Source organism: Octopus sinensis, linkage group LG6 (genome assembly GCF_006345805.1).
Source record: "Octopus sinensis linkage group LG6, ASM634580v1, whole genome shotgun sequence".
NCBI lineage: Eukaryota > Metazoa > Mollusca > Cephalopoda > Octopoda > Octopodidae > Octopus > Octopus sinensis.
The window spans coordinates 44,267,285-44,291,099 of NC_043002.1; the positions used below are offsets into that span (position 1 = coordinate 44,267,285).

Sequence of the window (23,815 nt, forward strand, 5' to 3'; positions counted from 1 at the left end):
ATTGTATAATATTGCAGTCATTATATAATATTGAGTTGGATAAATCAAAAGGAAAGTGAACAATATACCAAAATGCATATATGTGATCTTATATCTGACTAATTCCATATATTTTCCAAACTTTAACTGAATAAATCACTAAAATATATGCATGGAAAATCGAACAATACTAATCATATTTTAAGAATCTAGCATAATAATGAAAATATCTCTTAGTCTCTCACTGTTAAAAAGTATATCTGCGTAGAATGTTTCCAGTTCATCAGCTTTAAGTTGCAATCGTCAGTAAATTCCGTGAATATGTAATAGACCTTCAGTTGTGTAAGTTGAATGGCTTAATGTGGTACCATAACTAGGTTCTATCTTATTGCTTACATTCTCAAACATATATTGATATGACCCTCAAATTTTCATACAATTTAACATGCTTTCTTTCGAATCCTCAACAGAAAGAAAAGTAAACTTCCTTGAATAGGGACTAAAACTACAAATAAATCCGTATCTTAGAATCTTAAGGAGTATATATTACTGATATCATCATTCTGTATGTATTTTTATTTCACTTTGCTTTCAGATTTACATTATCTTTCATAATATTTATAACTTCATTTATCCTTTAATTTAATTTGATTCCAAATACATGCTATTTCTTGTATACATGTAATTTTTTCCTCATCATAAAATTTGAATCATCTTCACGAATATTTATTTCAATTTATTTGAAGATTTTCATCCATAATCCCAATAATTACAGCATGAAATATCCAGTAATTTAATTTAAGCCCAATGAAGTATTTGCTTTATTAATTATTACTCTCTTATTACATAAACTAATCCTTTACGGATTTTATATTTCAATATATTCTTATATGGATTTCCCCTTATAGTGTCTATAACTTCTTTCGTCCACAAATTTAACCTGAATCCAATTATAGATTGGCTTTCTTCAATTTGACTTTAACGTTATATCATTTGTATTTTTAGTTTTCCCTTTATTATTGATATTTCTCCCAGCTACTAATTTATTAAAGCGTTTTATGTCTTCCCATTTCGATAACACTTCCAGGAAACTCTGATCATATTTTAAAACAAGTATAGATTGAATCTGTTCTACAGACCATTTACAAGTTGTAGACAATAACGGATGGTTTGCAATATAAAGGTACATTTGCTAGGACACAACAACCTCCTAAGCAGACCGAGTGCAAATATGAGCAGCATATGGGAACTGGTATTATGGAAAGATAGGAAAATATTAGATTTATAAGCCCTAAAATTCACTCTATAATTACCCACGGGCATATGACGTAGTGGTTAAGAGCACGGGCTACTAACCACAAGATAATAACAACGAAAAATACCTTAGGAGTAAGAACTCAGGTTCGAAATTTCCCCCAAGACACCTAAAGAAGACTGGAGGATATATCAACCGAAACGTTGTGTTAACAACAAAGAATGTAAATAATGTACATAATTCTTCATCTCTTAAATATAGAACTGTAGAAATATTACTGTTTCTAAATCACTCAAAGAGAGATATTCAGTACAAGCTCGTTAAAGTAAAGGCTGTCCTGAAAGGGATGATTTTACTGTTGTTTAGCCCCAGCAAACACCGTTTCTAGCTGTTTATACGATACAATATCTATGTCCTTATATTTTCCGGTCCAAAGATGTTGTTTTGCACTGGATGGGAGTGCTGAGCTCCCTGTTCGAAAATATAAGGACACAGATATATTTTAATTAATCTTAAATGATAGAGCTCAATATGAGGAATTTCATGATATGAGTCTCATGCAATGAGTTTTACAAGCAAAAAGTTGAGTATTTGTTTCTCAAATTTGTAGGTGATACTATAGTTCTATAATTTTTATATGAATATAGTTCTATAAGGGGAGTTTTATTATACGTCACCGGCATCATTGAGGTGAGGAAAAAATTATCAACGACACCGCTATTTGCAATTAGTCACTTGACTTAATGCAATCATACCTTAAAAATAAAAACATTAAAACATTATTGAGAAACTTATTAAATTTATTATTCAATTTTCAATAAGGTAAAATCTTAAATTATTAATTGACACATTATTAATTAGTATAACAGCATAACTTTGAAAAAAACATGGAATACATGGAAAAATGCGAGCAAGAAAAATAATATTGTTACGATTATAAGCCTAGGTAGATTTTGCTGTAATATATAACTAATTTTTGTATTATTCTATTTATTGTACTTAGTAATTATGTACTACTACTATTTTTATAACCTATTTTCAAATTTCTAATTATTAATTAATAAAGAATTTTTTTAAAGTGCAAAAAATATTTTAGTTGAGTTATATTTTATCTTTAATAGAATTAACATGTAATAACAGACAGAAGTAATAACTTGTAATAAAAGTTTTAGTTTTAATTAAAGCTAGTATTTTTCTAAATCTAAATATTTTTTGCTTTTGAAATTTTAATCTTAGCCGCAATATTTTAAGTTCAAATTTTCTTGTTGCAAGTGAAATGAACTGCCATTACTAGATGGTAACTAACACACGCTGAGGATGGGTAACCAGCCATTAACTCGAGTCTGTGTGTGTCTCTTAAGGCTAGAGATGGGAGCGATGACCTTCCCTCACAAATACTAATCGGACACAGAATGTGTGTCGTTAGCCAGCCGGAGGAGATATTTTCCTGGGGCTATAAACATCAGTCGCACTGCCCTGTATAGGACACCATACTTAGTTGGCAAATATATGTTACGGTTCAGTACTGCTACTGTTTATATCTCGCTCAGAGATTTAATATAACATTCTCTCTCTTCTGTATATATATATATATATTATTGTGAATTTAGAGAGATATATTATGCGGACAGATACCGTGGTAGCTTTCAGTTATGCTGCAGTTTACGGCTAAACGCGCTGATTAGAAATTAACGTCTATGAGTACTATTGGCTGTCACTCACTCTGTAAACTTATCGGACTGGTAATTCCGTGATCGCTTCACTAGATGATAATATTATCTGAAGTGTATATTAGCAATAATTATAACGATCGAGAATATGAAAACTGGTGCATACTCAGTATTTATTTTCTTTTACTTTACAATTTCATACCGCATACTTATATGGTTATAATGACCTACACGTGTTTTCACTGCACAAAGTATGGGAAATTGCACATGGAAGCGGGCATAATTTTCTATGCATCTTCGCTCAGGCATTTTCGTCTAGCTAGGCTCGAAGCGAACTGAATACAGTTAGTTGTTTGTTGGTTAGGATTCTGGGGGAAATGAGGGAGGCTTTTTAATGTGAAATCTGATCTGTTTGTAAGCTTGTGTGGTTAATCCCGGTTTCATGCCAGTTACTGGACGAAGTCAGGATTCTATCTAATTAGGTCGAAGTTTATGTTACTATCTGGTTTGGCCGGTATTGTAGTAGACAGGCACTTAATAACCTTACTTTCAAGAAGGGCTCTTGTAATATTTTACGGTGGTTCAGTTCTATTTAAGGACCTTACTTACCCAGATATTTTCGTGGATATGACATTTATGACGGGTTGTAGAAAGGAGAAAAACTATATACCAGGTTAGTTAAGAAAAGGCCATGCATTTGGGGAGTTGAGGGCATATGCTTCTACCCTTCCTTTCTCATCCATCTGTGGATGGGATATTGAGTTTACTAGAACGTGTGTTAAATTTCTTAAAGGGTTTGGTATGTTTATGTAAGCCTCTCGGTGCCTGTTTCAGCCAGCTATTAAGTAACTTGTGTCTGGATGTAAAGATTTGATACATTTCTCTTATACATAGTTCATATCTATTTCTTCCGACACTCAAAAGCAATGTTCAGTCAAGACATCGAGTCATATAGAAAGTAAATATGTCTGGAAGGATGCAAAGACTTCATGCACCTTGGCACCAACATCAGTTGTGATTGAGATGAGGAGGAAGTTAACATCAGAATTGGTAAAGCTAATAGTAATTTCTCAAATTAAGAAGAATCTTGAAAACTCACATTAATATAACGATCAAAATCTAGTTGTCAAACACCGTTCTCATTAACCTTCCCTAACGTAGTGAGTTCTGGGTTTTAACTGAGAGGAAATTGAACATCTTACAGCAAAGATGCTAGCGTCATATACGCAATATTTCTTTCTGAGATTGTTTCATCAGCCTCGAACTGCTAGGAATATCAAGGTCCTCTTGCACCAAGTCAGGTTGTGACCCGAAACAGGGTGAAATGGATTGGACATGTGATCAGAAACGATACTCCTGACTTCTGCACCACTGTTTTCGATAAACTCCGCTGGAGTCCAGGAAGAGAGGGCATCCGAAGAAGAAATGGCTAAAAGAATGGTTACGTGAGTGATTGGAAAAACTGAGATAAAGCTCGAAACCAAGCACTGAAGGAGATACCAGGAAGGGCATGGTAGCCCATTTTGTCTGAAGTATATTCTTACTGAACCAAATGGTTTTACTTCAAAGAAATCTTGATTTATGACTCTGGCACTTAAATTGTCTATCTATTTTGCCCTATCCATAAAGGATACACTCTGGTTTCTCTTAGATTTGTTAAACTAGTCTATAAATTAAAACCACCCGACCTCCTAGTAAATCTAAATAACATAAATAATCAGTGATAAGCAGTGTGATGTTGTTGATAAAACATGTTCTTGGTCTACCTACTTATCCTCTTGGTGATTTTGGATAAAAAGAAAATTATACAAATGAGTCCTTCGAATTTTACTAAATTCTATATTTTTACGCAGCTGAAGTTTGCTCTACATTTTAAATTAATATAATATTTGCATTGTTCAATTAAATGGAGTCGCATGAAACGATCGTACTGCATTACCTCCGGATATCCTTGTTGCTTATTTGATTATAATCACCCCATTTTGAATTATATGGATAATACCATACTAAATTCTGGTGCCTTTAACTTTAGTGCCATATTCATCTGAATCTATCCATCTATCTATCTATCTATCTATCTATCTATCTATCTATCTATCTATCTATCTATCTATCTATCTCTCTATCTATCTATCTATCTGTCTATCTATCTATCTATCTATCTATCCCCCCCTCTCTCTCTCTCTCTCTCTCTCTCTATATATATATATATATATATATATATATATATATAATATATAATATATATATATATATATATATATATATATATATATGTGTATGTATTTGTATGTATGTATATTATATGAGAGAATCATTTGAGAAAATGTAAATAAGTTAGCGACATAATGAACAGTACTTAGTTTAAAATTAGTTAATTATGTAATTATGAAATTTGTCATTCAAATTGTCAGTCCCATAGACTCAAATGAGAAGCTCCATATGCATTTTAGAAATGCTATTTAATAACTGGAACTTGGCGATGAAAGAAAGACGTTGCTGTCAAACACCAATTTCTAGAGTAAGATTGTGCATCTGTTGGTGTCTCATAGCTTTTCTTATTACTTTAACAGAAAAGTTCCGGTTTCCTGTTTTCAATTGGATAATGATGAATGAATGCAAGTTCTTATTTTCCTTATTGACATAATAAATCAACCTGGTGCTCAACAGTATAGATAAGGTACTTTTTGCGCTTAGTCCGACTATTTGCAGTTTTAGAATAAAGTAAATGTTCTAAAAGATATATATTATTTAGAAACTTCATTCATACATCCAATCGCTATAGGAGTGAAAATAACTTCCTAATATTGAAACAAAAGAATACAAACTGAAAGAAGAAAAAGATAAATCGTAAGGGCGGTTAGATAATTTCCTAGCTAGGTTGATGTATTGCAGAAACTGAGGCTATGTACTAGGTTTCTTGTAAATACATTCATGGATGGGTGTAGTCGGTGATGGTTGTCCTATTCTTTGCCTTCTAGCTACTCAATCATCCTCAATGTATATTGACACACGGAGTTATAGGAAGAGCTGGATTGAATATGTTACACAAATCCCAGTCTGAGTCCAAAATTAAAATATCCTGAATTGCAAAAAAATAGAGCGACAAAATTTTTCAACACAACTTATTGCTGTGAATCCCGTATTCTTCAACAAAGTTCGTGAAATCGAGGCATCGCGTAATTATTAGAAATATATCATGCTTGAATAAATTGGTTTAGTATCAAGCCTGCATGTTCATCGACTCTCAACCAAGGCTAATGCCCTACCCCCAAATTTGAGGTTTTATGCCTAAAATAAAGAGAATTATTATTATACTGCATGTTTTACCTACAAACACATGGATATCATAAGCAGGCTTTCATTTTTACCATTTTATTTTTGTTTAATTTTTCATTTTTCATTATATATAGCAGTATAATTTTGTTTTGCTGAAAGGCAAATTCCGATATTGAATATAGGCGTCCCAACTCAGTATAGTTAAACTGATAAACACTCAAAGGTTTTTAAAATATTTCCTATATATATGTGTACTTCGTACTTAATGAAACTAATACAATTAAACATTTTTAAAATAAACATCAATGAATGAATATTATGGCATTTAAAAATATTCAAATGAAATTCTAACAACAAGATGTGAAATGTACAAATAAAACTGGGTTTTCCAGTTTTGTTCATGTGCTGCAGCTCTCACACACATGGAGTGTATTAAATGTGGCTCTCCCCTAATTCAATAAATATGTATTATGTATACGTATATATAGATACAGACAGACAGACAGACAGATAGATGGATAGATGGATAGATAGGTAGATAAATGGATAAATAGATGGATAACTGGATAAATAGTTAGATATATAGATAAATAAATAGATAGATAGATAGATAACTGGATAAATAGACAGATATATAGATAAATAAATAAATACATACATACATACATACATACATATACAAATGGATAGGTAGATGAATGGATAGATAGATAAGTAGATTGATAGTTTGATAGATTGATAGGTAGGTAGATAGGTAGATAGATAGATAACTGGATAGACTGACACACAGATAAAGAGATAGACAGAAAGAGATACAGGCAGATAGATAAATGGACAGATAAATAGATAAATGAATAGACAGACGGACAAATAGATAGATAGATAGATAGATAGATAGATAGATAGATAGATAGATAGATAGATAGATAGATAGATAGATAGATAGATAGATAGATAGATAGATATGTTTCTTTATTAGCCACACAGGGCTGCACACAGACGGGACAGATTACAAAATAGAGCTTTTCTTTTTCTGGGGGGCGGGGAAATGTGGGGTAGTTTTTCGATCAAAAGGGATCGTAAAAGGGAAAGAAAAGAAAAAAGAAAAAAGCCACAAAAGAAAAAAGAAAAAAACGATCAATAGGGATCGTGTATCACAGTGTCATGATGTAAGATGTAAAGGGGGAAGCAGATAAGGTTCATCCGTGGGACGAAAAGCCTACGGAAAAGACCACGGTAACCTCAGTCAATATTGTTACATGTTACCACATTTGTTTGCAAGTAGGTAACCCTCTGTTTTAAATTTCGGGTTCATAGGATTATGCTCAAGGTGGCTTCGTCATTCATACGTGCCATCCTTGCTACATTCACCCATCTTTTTGTAAAACATTCGCTAGACAAAACTTGCCTCTCTACTCTCACCTTCCTTTTGAAGTGATACTTGAAGAAGTTGATGAGAGATTGACCAGAGAGGAAAGTGTTTGTCCCCAATCCTTTTAGACGCGTCCACCAGATACATTCTTTCGCCATAGCCACAATGATGATGAAAATAGTTCTTCCTTCCCGTTTGAAGGAAGGAGGCGTGACAATATTGACGATAGACTCGGCTGATAAACCGACTCGTCCCACACGTGACAGCAGTTGATCGACATAAGCTCACAGGTCGGAAGTTGTTGGACACTGTACGAGTGCGTGCAGAACGGTTTCGTCGCTCTGACCGCATCTCGGGCAGGTCGGCCCCGTGTTTCTCGAGCCGTGTCTGTAGAGCTTATCCCGAACGGGTAGCGCTTCTCGGTAGCACTGCCAGGGATCTCTGGAAGTTGTCCATGGGCCCTGGCCCAAAAGTTGTCCTGAACAGGCGGGTCAGGTATTCCTCGTCGACGTCCAGGTTTGCCCCGAGCTCGTCATCGTACCTCCCCTCCACTAATCCCCTATAGAATGCTTTGGTTGTGTTGAAGTCACTCAAGGTCGACCCGGGACGGCAGAGTTGCTTGAGAGCAACGCGACACTCGCGGTGCCATTCGCCCTTCCTCGGCCTCTTTTTGATCCACGACTGCAGTTCGGTCATGGAGACAAGTTGCGGGAATGCGTGCCTCACAAACGGCGACCACTATATAGATAGATAGATAGATAGATAGATAGATAGATAGATAGATAGATAGATAGATAGATAGATAGATAGATAGATAGATAGATAGATATGTATGTACGTACATACACACATAGACACACAAACACCCACATATACACACACAAATACATATATATGTGTGTGTTGGTGTTATTGTTAACGTCAGAATTGTTAACGTCACATTGGAGGCCATTAGATGACACAAAATCTGCTAAAATAATATGTCGTTTATTTCTTCAAATATCGAAATTTTGCTGCACATATATATTCTAGTTTCTGAGTAAATTATATATGTATGACATATTCTATTGCGACGTAGTGTAATTGTATCTGTGACAAAAACTTTTAATATTACCGTTTTTATATACTTTGATATGGCTATATTTACTCTTCTATCAAGTAATTGCCGTTTTAGACCAAGCTTCTGGCGAAGCATCTATAACGCCAAAAGATATAATTTTATAACGATAAAAGATTAAAGTTTCCACAATAAATTTCAATTCCTCCAAACTAAACGTAATTAACTCCGTGTTGTTGTACGTGAGTAAAGAAGTAAAAAGGTGAGAAAAAAGTGAGATAACAAAGTTGAAAGAAATTCGCTTAAGAAATTCAGCTGTGTATGTTTAATACCGTTGGACGAAGGTTAAATTTTAATTAGTGTGTCTTTCAAGATCAAGGCTAATAACCTTTCACTTACATTCATTCTACTCAGGTTAAAATACGTCATTATTTCTATTCTGCCACCTATAAATCTGTGCAGCAGTTTTTAATACACACCATATGCAAATAATATTATTATCTGTTAAAAATCTAATCCCTTATATTTTTCTTAATCGCTGCATTTAACCTTACAATTTTTATTCCAGAGGTTGAACACATTTCTAACAATCGAACCCACATTTTTATTACACAAACATGTGTCAAGCGTCTGTTTGTAATTAAATTATACATTAATCATAAATCTGCAATTAACAGCAATGGTAAGATTCGAACTCGTCTCAATTGCTTGATCTACCAAAGAATAATGTTAGCTTGTCTGCAATGTACTTTCTCATCATATTCCTTAAACTCACTGTGATTAATTATGATGGTAAAAGCATTGTGATTAATTATGATGGTAAAAGCATTGCAAATACTAATACCACCTTTCCAAAAGGAACCCACTAACACTCTAACGCTTCTATCTTATTCTCTCCACTGTCGATCAGGATGTTAGCTACAGTCTTTGTTCATTCATGCTTTCCACGCACTTCTATTCTTCAGGCCTATACTCCCAAATAAGTAAATACACAAACCTTCTTCGTTTCACGCTTAACTTTCAGTTGTCTTAATCACACAGTTTTTTTCTTTTTCGTAGTTTCCTATTTTAACTCACGATGGTGGTGAAACACAGATATGTGCATAACCATAAATAAATTGCATATATATATATATATATATATATATAATATATATATTATATATATACTAGCAGTATCGCCCGGCGTTGCCCGGGTTTGTAAGGGAAATAACTATATAAGCATATTTAGAGATGTAAAGTATAATAGCCATCTCAATATGTGGGGGGTGTTACTGTAGCTTTTTACGTTCTGAGATTTAATAATAAATTTTTAGAGAGTTACTTCCCTATATATGCCAAAAATGCATTAAAAATGAGAAAAATTGATGGTATTTTTTTTTAATCGTAGACTCATCGTAGTCGCGCGCTAATACCCAGAAGAGCTCGATATGAATCATGACTATAAGATACCCGGTTTTGGTTAAACTGCACCGCAAAATGTGGGAGTAGTTAGGAATCTAAATCGTAGGAGACAGACAGCACACAACCTCTCTTTTATATATAAAAATATATATATTTGTAAAAAAGAAGTTTGAAAACGCCACTATATTATATCAATTTTAATTTTCTTATGAATTTTACATGTTTCGGTTCTTGAAAAAACGAACCTTATCAAACTTCTTTTTTACAAATATATACCCACTCGTACACGATCTACTCTTATTATAAATATATATATATATATATATATAAATACTAGCAGTATCGCCCGGTGTTGCTCAGGTTTGTAAGGGAAATAACTATATAAGCATTTTTAGAGAGTTACTTCCCTTATATAATAGCAAAAAAATGCATTAAAAATGGAAAAAAATTATGCTAAATTTTTTTTTTAAATCGTAGACTCATCGTAGACATTTTTAGAGAGTTATTTCCCTTATATAATAGCACAAAAATGCATTAAAAATGGAAAAAAAATGATGGTAATTTTTTTTTTAAATCGTAACTCATCGTAGACGCGCGCTAATACCCAGATGGGTTCGATATGAATCACGACTCTATGATACCCGCTTTTGGTTAAACTGCACGCAAAATGTGGGAGTAGTTAGGAATCTAAATCGTAGGAGACAGACACCACACAACCTCACTTTTATATATATATATATATATATATATATATCATTCATGAAGGACATGGACGTAGGTCCAGTGAAAATTATACCCTAACTGTGGATGACATCAGGGAGCCCAAACAGTGAATGTTTTTTTCGGTATACTAAGACACATATGCCATATATATATAGGCAGGGAAGCACTCCGTCGGTTACGACGACGAGGGTTCCGGTTGATCCGAATCAACGGAACAGCCTTCTCGTGAAATTAACGTGTAAGTGGCTGAGCACACCACAGACAGGTGTACCCCTTAACGTAGTTCTCGGGGATATTCAGCGTGACACAGAGAGTGACAAGGCCGGCCCTTTGAAATACAGGTACAACAGAAACAGGAAGTAAGAGTGAGAGAAAGTTGTGGTGAAAGAGTACAGTAGGGATGACCGCCAGCCCCTGCCGGAGCCTCGTGGAGCTTTAGGTGTTTTCGCTCAATAAACACTCACAACGCCCGGTCTGGGAATCGAAACCGCAATCCTATGACCGCGAGCCCGCTGCCCTAACCACTGGGCCATTGCACCTCCATAGGCAGGAGTGGCTGTGTGGTAAGAAGCTTGCATCCCAACTACATGGTTCAGGGTTCAGTCCCACTGCGTGGCAACTTGAGCCAGTATCTTCTACTGTAGCATCGGGCCAACTAAAACCTTGTGAGTGGATCTGTAGACGGAAACTGAGTATGTGTGTATGTATGTATGTGTGTATGTATGTATGATGTATGTATGTATGTATGTATGTATGTATTATGAATTTGTGTGTCTGTATACGTATACATATGTATATATGTGTATAGGACGTCATCAACCGTAAACAACATGAAATACGTAAACAAATGAGTTAAATGCGCAAACAACGAGAGAAACAAATGGAAAGCAGGACAAGTAACATAAAGAAAGAGCCTTCGTCAGTTAGCGGCTGTCTATCTACTCCTCATCTCGAGAATTAAACGACAATATGAGTCTCCGAAGACAGTTGCTCCTATAAGTACCAAAATAAAATTTGAGATTTACGGAGGATCAAATTTGGGAACAAAAACAGGGCAGTAGAGAAATACAAGGAAACCAAACGAAAATAAACATGGAGGGTCGTTAGAGCAGAACAAAGGTAAAATAGCGAACACTGGAGATATATCATGTTTGACAAGAGAAAAGATAGAAGAGAGAGCCAGGATACGTACACTACTTAGGAGAGTCCTGAAAGCAAATAAAGATGATCACGAGAAGAAAAGAAAGATGGACGATGGTCACGTGTGAGCAGGAAGAGAGAGAAAAGAAGAAGGGGAGAGAAAAACAGATAGAAAACGGTGAGGGGAAAGGGAATTAGAGAAAGGATGAGAGAGAAAACGGCTTCTCTCTCTCCTCTCATTTTCTCTCTTGTTGCTCACACGTGACCATCGTCCATCTATCTTTTCCTCAAGTGATCATCTTTCTTTTTTTTCAGGACTGTCCTTAGAACTGGAGAGATCCTATCTCTCCCTTCTATCTTTTCTCTTGTCAAAGAAAATATTTCTCCAGCGTTCGCTACTTTACCCTCGTTCCAGCCTGACAACGCTCCATGTTTGTTTTCTTTCGGTTTCCTTGTATATCTCCACTGTCCTGTTTTTGTTCCCAACTTTGACCCTCCATAAATCCCAAATCTTATTTTGGTACTTATGGGAGCAACTGTCTTCGAAGACGAGCATTGTCGTTCAATGCTAGGAATGAGGAGTAGATAGACAGCCGCTAATAGATAAAGGGTCGTTTTTTTATGTTATTTGTCCTGCTTTCCATTTGTTTCTCTCGTTGTTTGCGTATTGAACTCATTTTTTTTCGCATTTTCTGTTTGCTTACTTTTGGGGACGTCCTGTACCCATATATGCATGTGTATATATATATATGTGTGTGTGTGTGTGTATGTATGTATTTCTGTGTGTGTCTGTGTCTGTTTCTCCTTCTCTGTATATGCATACAACTCTACATAGCAAAAGTGTTATATCTTGCTTGTTTCTTCACTAGAGTTTCAGGAGTTACTTATCAATCTTCGGTGGAAAGAATTTGGGATAACCTTCACTTTTAATTCATATTAACGTGTATACGCTGTTTCCAACGAATCGGAGTACGCCTATGATTTTGCCACGTGGATTTATCTATATCTTGAAGGGATCTGGCGATCTGTATATATATGTATTCATCTCTTATACCACACTCTCATACACACACACACCCACATACACGCACACACACACACACACACACACACATACACACACACACACACACACACACATATATATATATATATATATATGTGTGTGCGTGTGTTTATATATATATATATAAGTAAATAGATAGGCTCTCTTTCTTTCCTGATGAGAAGATTCCATTTTACATCGTTTATTCCTTTGGAATAAAACCAATGCTGTCTTCGAAATATTTGTCGAAAGTAATTGAATTTTAACAACATCTGCGTTCAACTCCATTTATTTACTTATACAACACAAATTACTGCACGTTAACCCGGAGTTTCTACCTTTGAATAGGTCGCTTCATAAGTGTTACTTGCGTGAATTTTGCTACCCTGGTAACTGTTTATTGAATTTTCCATGTTAACGGTAAACAAAGGATAATTCATTCATTCATTTACATATATATATATATACCAGGGGATTCTTTCAGTTTCCGCCTACCAAATGTACTCACAAGGCTTTGGTCGAACCGAGGCTATAGTAGAAGACACTTGCCCAAGGTGCTACGTAGTGGGCCTGAACCCGTCATTATGGGGTTGGAAAGAACAAATCACTATCTTAGAAGTCAGCCTTTCGAGTATTGACGTACACCTAGAGTTCGCTAGTAAATTCCTATAGAACCTTTGAGAAAACCTAAAAACTGATCTTGAAACTTGAAAACTACATTTGGCATTTAACTTTTATAGATGTATTCCATTTACATGGATTACCTTATAAATTGCAGGTCAATTACTTTGACAGAGATATAGAAAACGCACCGACCTACTTCCAGTCATTCTTTGGTCAAATGTCTTCTGCGATGATTATTGGTTTAAAGCCAAATGGTTACTATTGGATGACAGTGCAAGTGTTCAATACAGCAGGACTTAGCGATCTGAGCGAGAAGTATTTGGGTAAAACAGGAAGTGATCGTAAGTATTTTTATAATTTATATTCATGTATAATACATATTTATAATTCACAAATACATTATTCGTTCAAATTAGTTCTGGCAGAACAGTTTTGGACTGAAGAAATTACACTTGTTGAATTATGTGCAAATATATTTAAAATCTGGGCCAAAGGTTTTATATTTGGGATTAAATGCTGTTGATAATGTTAGTTTTCTAATAATGTTATACGAGGGTGGGGTGTTGAAAAGTTTCTGGCTTTGAGTAAAAAGAATATACAGGAGGATTAGTTACTTATGTTTTTATTCAACATGTTCTCCTCTCAGATTCACACACTTATTACAGTGGCCCTTCAGTTTTTCTAAGACCTGTAAAAGAACTCAGTAGGTTGGGCCTCCAACTAGGCCTTTCACAATACCCTTAAAGCCGGGACCTTTTTAGCACTCCCTCATATGAACAGATGTCGGTCGTAAGTGAACCGCAGTCAAGGGCAAACTGCGGCCCCTGGGACTATCTAAATGGTACGCCTTGAATTTTTAGTAGTGCGGCCCGCCTGATGATGAGTCACATCTTATGCAGCTCGCTTCTCAAGAAAGGCTACCTATACAAAAAATTCTCCGGTATAGTGTAGGATGAAAAAGAAAGAAATAGTGCTTATAGTTTTATTACATCAACATCTGGAAACAGCCTTGTTGTGCAACTGGCATTTATATTAAATTTTCTTCCTTTTTGTTTTCAGCGTGGGATTTGCTTTTTATTCTCTGTTATTGAATTTGTGTTGGTGGTTATCGTAATCCATTGCTGACTGAATATATTGAACGACGGAGGAATCAGCTGGATATAGGTTTGTTTTTAATGATGCAGATAGTGAGTGTATGAAATGGAGTCAGATGACATAACGCAGTCGATGACCTACAAGACCTCGATTTATTTCACGTGCTAACGCACAAGATAATATAGTCATTTCTATATTTATTACTTTGTGAAAGTTTCGGTTTGTGCGATTGATCTTTGATAAGAAAATGAATCAAGCTTTTTACTGATTTTGTTGCAAACGTTAGCATGTTTCACTATCTTGGTGGAAATGAAAAACGAGTATTAACATAACATTAACTTCACGTTGTAGTCTGTTAATGGTTTAAAATGCGTTTGAAGTAGACTTTAGTAGTAAATAAGTTAGTAGGGTGTAATTAATTAACCAGTTAATTCATTTCTTTTTCTCTTAAATATCTGAGAAATATGCTTTTCTGGTTTTTCATTATTGCTAGTGTATTTTTGTTTTTTATATTTTTCACAATGGATGCTATGAATAGTGCCGCAAACTGGTGTATTGTTAGTTATGCATTGAACTGTTATTAGTGGTTTCAGAAACCATTTATAAATCAAGTCCTTTGCCAAACAAGTATAACAGTCATTGTATTTATTTATTTATTTATTTATTTTTCTGGAACTGTTTCCAGTAATATGTATTTATTAATACTCAAAACAGTTAATAAGTAGTTCAATGTTTAATACTACACGAAAACTAAGGTTTCGTGTGAGATTTTACAAGAAACTCATCAAATCGCATACATATCGCTGAACTGTAATTACGAAGTTTCTTCACGACTCCACTGATTCACCTCTGAAAGATTTTCGCTGTAGATTCGGAATCTCACATGCAAAATGATCCATGGGAGGGTGCCATGATTTAAATCCGGACCTTAAACTTCCCAGGAAGATTTTACCGTTCACTCTGTATAGCCAGGCCCTCAAGTTTTTATGGGGTTCATGGGTGGATGATGTCCCTCTCAGGCTGCTGTTATACAATACACCTTTCTCAAGACCGTCATTGGTTTCTCGGTGATGGATTGTACTTACCACCTCGAGCTTCTTTACGCTCCTCTTGCTCCTCATGACTGATGTTATTGTCGCAGGTCATCTGTAAAGGCCATAGTAAGGAGCTGCCGAATTCCAAACATATTGAGCAGCCTTCTACACTGCACGCCCATTAACTCTACTAGCAAGCGCGAAACAGAAGTTCACTGAAGTGTTACAACCAATGATATTGCCCTTCTCGAACTTGTGCCATTCTGATGTTGTGCAAGCAGCTGAGATTCTCAGACCGAATCCTCTGTAATAGTCCAGAATAAGATATTTGAATGTTCTTGGGACATGGTGCTTGTTCAGAGATCCTTCAACCAATTGTAGGTGTTCGCAAAATTTATCCTCAACACTGCTAGGTCTCCTTTAGTATCTCGGATCTCTCTGATCAAAGTGATAGACGTATGCAAGTGCTCCAGATACTTTTGGGTTATATCGTTTCTGAACCGAAATATCGATGTACTGCCGAGCAACAATGCTGCAAAAATATTTTGCTCTTGGCAGTGATGAGAGAAAATATACTAAACTGACAGGTGATCTTTGTCTCTCCTTGCTTCGGAATCTACATATTTTCTGCGTACCTCTAATACTGATCCAGCAGGCAATTTCTCCAACTCACCCTCACAATCATTCAAAAGACGGTGGATTATCTTTACGCTGTTCTTATTCAATTTGTAAAGTATTCTACTCACTTCTGTAAGTGAACGTATTCTTGTCTTCTTGAAAATTCGATAATTGATGATGGTTCTCAAATATTTGGATAAGGCATGCTATGCCCAAATATTTCATTGTTAACTAAGCATTAATTAATTAAGGAAAACAGATGGTAATGTATACATGCACATATATGTTTACAGAAATACATATATACACATACATATATACTGCATACTTATATAATACGTACACACACGCACACTCTTGTTACCATACACACACTCATACATATATATATATAATATATATATATATATATACAGTGTTGGCCAAAAGTCACTCGACAGTAAATCAAAACCGTTTAATTCCAAGATTTATTTATGTTTAACAACTGAATGAATTTAATAAAAGCATCTAAATATGAAACATCATGAAAATTGTTCAAACTGAAGTTCTTGAGCGACACATTTTTCCATTCGAGTCAGTGTTTTCCAAAATTAACCACGCCTAAAACTTTTTATACGCCAAACTAAGCACTTTTGAGAAGTGATCAATTAACAGAATCAGTCCCAGTGACTGGGTGGTACTTTAATTTATTGGCCTTGGCTAGATAAAACGTTGATCCAAGAGAAAACTGAGCTCAGAACATAAAGAATCGAAATAAATGATACCATGGCAATTGCGTCTGAAGTTCTTATAATTATGACAACTAGACATTTTCAAATCAATAGCATAGAAAGATTGTATTCACATTCTCATTACACCCACAGTAAGGCTTTCTGTTATTTATATTTATTTCAGTTCTGATTTTATTTTACAATCCAAACTACAAGCAACTAACTTACTACGCTGCGTTGGGGAAACATTTATAGAATTGATCTGTCTCTTGCAAGAGTTACGAGAATACGGAGAACGATAACTAATCAACAAACTTTATTCATTTTCTCAAATATACATAGTATGAAACTTTGTTTAACTCCATTCCTTAGATGTTTCGAAGACATTCAAACTTTAATTTTGATGATAAAATATACAATCACGCAACTAATTCACACTGCCTAAAATTAATGACCTTGCACCAAAATTCGAAACTATTATTGTTTACTATTATCTTAATGCAATTTATTGTGATATTATTATCAGCCTCAGTAGAGTGGTACAGATGATGATGCGTTGAACAGTAATTAATTTCATTCATGAATGACCGAATTGAAATCATGCCAATCTGCTTCGACATTGTAATATATCCCACCATTGGTCTGCAGGAAATATTTATCATATTCGGTTTAATAGACCACAACTGTCTGTATTTGTAGATTCGTCTTATATTATCTAATAGAAAATGCTTAGCAGCATCGTTAGCACGCCGGACAAAATGCTTGGTGGTTATTCTTCCGGACTTAGTTCTGAGTTCAAATTCCGCCAATGCTAAGTTTGCCTTTCATCCTTTCGGTGTCGATAATATAACTACCTGTCGAGCACGGTATCAATGTAATCGATCAGTCCCCTCCCACGAAACTTCAGGCGTTTACATCTAATATCAAAAAGATATGCAAAAACAAAAATTCATAGAGGGTTAAATGATACCCAAATGAACGGGATACATCAAAGTGTACGTGCTAGGCAGAGACAACAGCTGGAGTGGAGGCGTAATGGCCCAGTAGTTAGGGCAGCGGACTCGCGGTCGTAAGAACGGGGTTTCGATTCCCAGATTGGGCATTGGGAGTGTTTATTGAGCAAAAACACCTAAGCTCCACGAGGCTCCGGCGGTGGGGGTGAACCTCTCTGTACTCTTTCACCACAACTTTCTCTCACTCTTTCTTCCTACTTCTGCCACAAAGCAGAGAAACCATGGTGTAACCCACTATGGTGTGGTAAACTTTCAGACACTAGTCTGGATTACGAATCCTCTGTACCCCAGGATGGTTCAGCTCTCCACCCGTTAAAAGCCACCGTTTACGGAATGAGGATAACAACGTAGCTTTCGCGCTCGTGCAACCGCCAGTGTGGTGTTCACGACGTTATGATATTCGAAACTGAATACAGGTACTTGCGTTTTAGCAAAAAAATGAACCGAATCTAATACTGTAGTTTATATGTACATACACACAGGCATCACACATGTATGTATGTGTGTAACCCATCATACAAGTATTATTCTTTTCTACTCTAGGCACAAGGCCCGAAATGTTGGGGAAGGGGGTCTGTTGATCAGACCCGAGAACGCAACTGGTACTTTATTTATTGACTCAAGACCTACTTTATCAACAGTTTATCTATGATTATTAGCTCATTTTCACTAATTCTTCGAATAATTTCTGTTATCACTGTTTATTAAAATTGCATATTTTGAATCGTAAAGATAACTGATAGCCTCTGTTTATGTGACATTTTCTATTTCAGTCTTAAGACTACTCGAAACCAATATAGAAATGATAATATTCATAATTATTTAAGGGTATTTACCCATTATATGAAATAGAATCAATATCAGATTAAAATAGCTATCTACGTATCGTTCCTAATGTAAATATATCGCGATAGCTTAAACGATATTATTTTGGAATGAATATCACACTAAAGTTTGCCTATCATGGTGTATGAAACATAAATATCTGTTTCATTCTAATGCTGATTTTGTTGAGTATATTCTGTTTTAGTGTGGAGACGGATTTTGTCTAAGCATATTTGCTAGTGAATACATTTTGCCGATAATGTCCAACAAGGCAGAAATACAACAAGCGTTTTCATTCATCGCTGCTGTTACGAGTCATGTCTCCTGACACACACACTCACATGTGTGTGTGTATGTGTGAGTGTGTGAGTGTGTGTGTGCGTATGTGTGAGTGTGTGTGTGTGTGTGCTTACATACGTGCATACGTACATACATATCGAAATTTTCCCCACCGCGACGCATTCACATTAAGTATGATACCTAAATGGCCATAGAGAAGTATTTATCACCGATGACACATACTTAACGTATATGTGTTAAACGCTGTTTTTCGTTGCTGTTTTTCGTTACTGTATTTCGTCTAGGGAAAGTACGTTGAAAGAGTAGTGTATTGAAAAACGACGTATATTTCAAACCCAGGTGAAACGAATCGCTTCGGAGGTGAGCGTGAACAACAGATATCAATATTTGTATGCTATTTCAGATCATCACTGCCGCATGCTGAATTTTTCCTCGAGACGAACTCAAAATATATACAGATAACGTAAACACTATCCACTGATGTGTAGCAACACCTCACAAGTGAAACAAAATTTAGATTTTGAGTCAGTGGCAGATTTTATTTTATAAATATTTTCGATTTCACATAATGCATGTGCGTTGTTAAACGCTTTTGGATTGCTGTATTTCATCGCTTTAAATACGTAGTGTGTTGAAAATGACAGTACGAGTAAAAATTAAGTAAACGGATCCCCTCCCCCACCTCCAGATGTAAATGAGAACAACAAATATATCGCTGTTATTTCACCTCATCCGTGCCGTACGCTCGATTCGCCCTTAAGATAAATTTTAAAAGCTTTTAACAATACACATTATGTGACATCGATAATGTTTACATTATAAAGCTGCTTGTAGCTCAAAGCTTAAATTCTGTTTTACTTGTGCGGCGCTGTTACACAACAGGTAGTTGTTCTGTTATCTGATTATACTTCGGACCGACGATTTGAATTCCCCTGGAGGGCGAATCGAGTATGTAGCACCAACGAATTGTAATAACAGTGAAATATCGAAATTTGTCTTTCACATCTGAGATGATACATCTCGCCTAGCTTTGAAATATATCGGTTTTATTTTCATACAATACGTCGTTAAATGCGCTTTCCCTGGATGAAATACGGCAACAAAAAGGCGTTTGACAACACACAAACATGTGACATCGCTATTGTTTATATTACAGAGCTGCTTCTAACTCAGAAAATCATTGAATATCTTGAACTTATTACAAATCTTAGTAATATATTGTGTTCATATTTTAAGTAACAACTCTAAGTTGAATATTTGCATAATGAACTTTTTATGTACAGGTATTTATCTCAGATGTTCATTTTAAATAGTTTAGTTAATTACCCAAAGTCAGTATATATGCAGGATAAAATCTATTTACTTTTGTATTATAAAAAATTATGCAAAGTTTGCGCAACCCAATATACGTGTATGTATGTATGTATGTATGTATGTATGTATGTATGTATGTATGTATGTATGTATGTATGTATGTGTGTGTGTGTATGTATGCATGGGTGTGTATAATACCTAATTGTACCCTTTTACCCTTTTACTTGTTTCAGTCATTTGACTGCGGCCATGCTGGAGCACCGCCTTTAATCGAGCAACTCGACCCCAGGACTTATTCTTTGTAAGCCCAGTACTTATTCTATCGGTCTCTTTTTGCCGAACAGCTAAGTGACGGGGACATAAACACACCAGCATCGGTTGTCAAGCAATGCTAGGGGGACAAACACAGACACACAAACACACACACATACATATATATACATACATATATACGACGGGTTTCTTTCAGTTTCCGTCTACCAAATCCACTCACAATGCTTTGGTTGGCCCGAGGCCATAATAGAAGACACTTGCCCAAGGTGCCACGCAGTGGGACTGAACCCGGAACCATATAGTTGGTAAACAAGCTACTTACCACACAGCCACTCCTGCGCCTATAAATATATACATATATACATATATCTATATAAATGTGTATATATATGTATGTATATGTATATATATATATATGCATGTGTGTGTGTATAATACATAAATATAAAGGAATTTGAGGACATACCTCTTTTGGGTCATTGCTACATTCTTTGTTAACTCTGTATAATCTTTTTTCAGAAAATATTAATGGTAGAGACCCTTACTCAGCTTGCTCAAGAAATGAAGACGCATGTTGTCGTTTTAGTTATAAAGGCTGAACATGGAGATTTAGAAATATTTCGAATTTTAAAAGTTGCCAGATCTTTCGCCTACAAATTTTGTCAGGAACTGGAGAATGAAGATGGAAACGTATCACCAGTATCAACGCATAAAGCCCATTCTAAACGCTCTGAAATCATCAGAACACCTGAATGTATCCAATAAGTTCAACAGACTATTGATTACACTCCCAGAAAAGTCCATTAGGTCAATTGCAAAAGATGTCCATAAGAACAGTCAGAAATGTTGTCCACGAAGACATCAAATGCAAGTCTTATATGATGAGGAAAGGTCAATTTGCCAGAAAAATCAAAAATCAAAAGAAAAACGCTCATCAGATCTAAAAGGCTCTTAAACAAATTGAAAAATCCAGCCGAAGATGATTTGATTTGGTTTTTCACTGCAATTCTTGTCTGTATTAGAGCATTTTTAAGGCAATCCTTAAACATTAGTTTAGGCTTATACATATATATGCATGTATAATGCAAAAATATAAACATATTGAAGATATACTTAAAGTCTTGGGAACAGGTTCGAACTCTGATGTCATATATCTTGACTTCAGTAAAGCATTCGACAGGGTTGACCATAATATCTTACTCTCAAAATTGGCAGATTTTGGAATCCGTGGAAAACTTCTACACTGGATTAAGTATTTCCTGGCGAATAGAGGGCAACATGTTGTGGTAGATGGAGTCCACTCAAGCCCAGAAAAAATCACCAGTGGTGTCCCCCAGGGGACTGTCTTGGGCCCGCTCCTCTTTATAATTTACATAAATGACCTTTCCAGCGTCATAAATCACTGCAATGTGAAAATATTTACTGATGACACTAAGCTCCAGAAAATCATCAATGAAGAAGATCGAACTCAACTCCACTCTGATCTATATGCTGTGAGTCAATGGGCAGACAAAAACAAAATGCAACTGAACGAGGGAAAATTTGAGCTGATGCATTTTGGAAGAAGGTCTATACTAAAACAGCCATACTCTCTTCCTTCTGGGGAACCGCTTACGGCATCTAATAATATCCGAGACCTGGGTGTAATTGTTGATAAAAATCTCAGTTGAAGTGCCCACATCAACAATAAGGTCGATATAGCTCGTAGGATGAGCCCCTGGATCTTTAGAACATTCCGATCGAGAACAAGGTGTCATCATTCCACTTTTCTCCTCCTTTGTACGGCCACACCTTGAATACTGCTGCCCCTTGTGGACTCCCCGAACAAAACAAAACATCTCATATATTGAATCATGTTACAGGGCACTCACTAAACGAATTGAAGGCATGACTGATCTCGATTACTGGGACCGCCTTAAAGCTTTGAAACTCTACTCTCTCCAGCGCCGCCGCGAGCGGTACATCATTTGTACGATATGGAGAATATACCGCCAGCATTGCCCAAACGACCTGAACATTAGTTTCAAGGTTCATTCAAGGCTGGGACCACGGGCCATACATCCCCTGCCCAATTCAGGTTCACAACATATAGGTACACAGCGACATAATTTCTTTTCTACAACAGGCCCTGCCCTGTTTAACATTGTCCCAAAATTGATTAAAGAGGAAAAGGATCTCATCACCTTTAAACGGAGCCTGGCCAGATTTCTTCAAGGAATACCGGATAAGCCACCTTTACCTGAATACAACTCCCTCAACAACAACTCACTACTTGAATGCACCATAAACAAAACTTGACTAAAAAGGATTTAGATAATCCTATCAGGTGGTCCTATTAAGTTAGATATGGCCTGAACCAATCTTTGGTCGAAACATATCTAAGTTTTTATCAAGTTTTATATATATATATATATATATATATATATATATATATAAATTTTCAGAATGAGATAAAAGCCCAAGGGTGTGAAAGATTTTAGAACATTTATAAATAGAAGGTATTACAGTTGTTGCCTAAATAATGGGTCAATAGATGCAATATCCCTACATATCTCACTTCTATTTTCACTCCCCACTTCACTCTCTATTTCATATCATATCTAAAATAACTATTGCTTAACCATTTTCTCATACCGTCTCCGATGACGGGATATATAAAATATTTCAGAAACAGCTGTAAGACCATCTTTTTTTATAAATGTTCTACAATCTTTGACAGCCTTGGATTTTTATCTCATTCTGAATTTTTTTTGTTATATATATATATACACATGCTGATATATGACCTACTTTGGACTCCTTACTCGCATAATCACCGAAACTGGAGCTTAACTATAGTCTATCCATAGCACTTACTCAGCATTACCTGACACCTTTGGGTCTTATTGACACCATTACCTCTCATAACCTCTCTCTCTCCCCTCTCTCTCTCTCTCTCTCTTTCTCTCTAAATGACTAAATCTATTGTATATGAGGCAGAAGTTACTGCAACCCTAAATAATAATGCAACTCATAAGAAGACCTAGAGTGGATTATGTGAAGGTGAATTTAAAAATCGCTATGCCAATTACATAGCGTCCTTCAG

At 35.6% G+C, this 23,815-nt stretch overlaps 1 protein-coding gene across 1 annotated transcript in view; it reads left to right on the forward strand.

Moving 5' to 3' along the window:
* Positions 1-23,815, forward strand: part of LOC115213226 (contactin-like) — a 252,773-nt gene that overhangs the window by 213,121 nt on the left and 15,837 nt on the right. Inside the window, exon 24 of the mRNA XM_029782161.2 lies at positions 13,703-13,889. Coding sequence (XP_029638021.1) covers positions 13,703-13,889 — 187 coding nt within the window. The remainder of the gene's footprint in view (positions 1-13,702; positions 13,890-23,815) is intronic.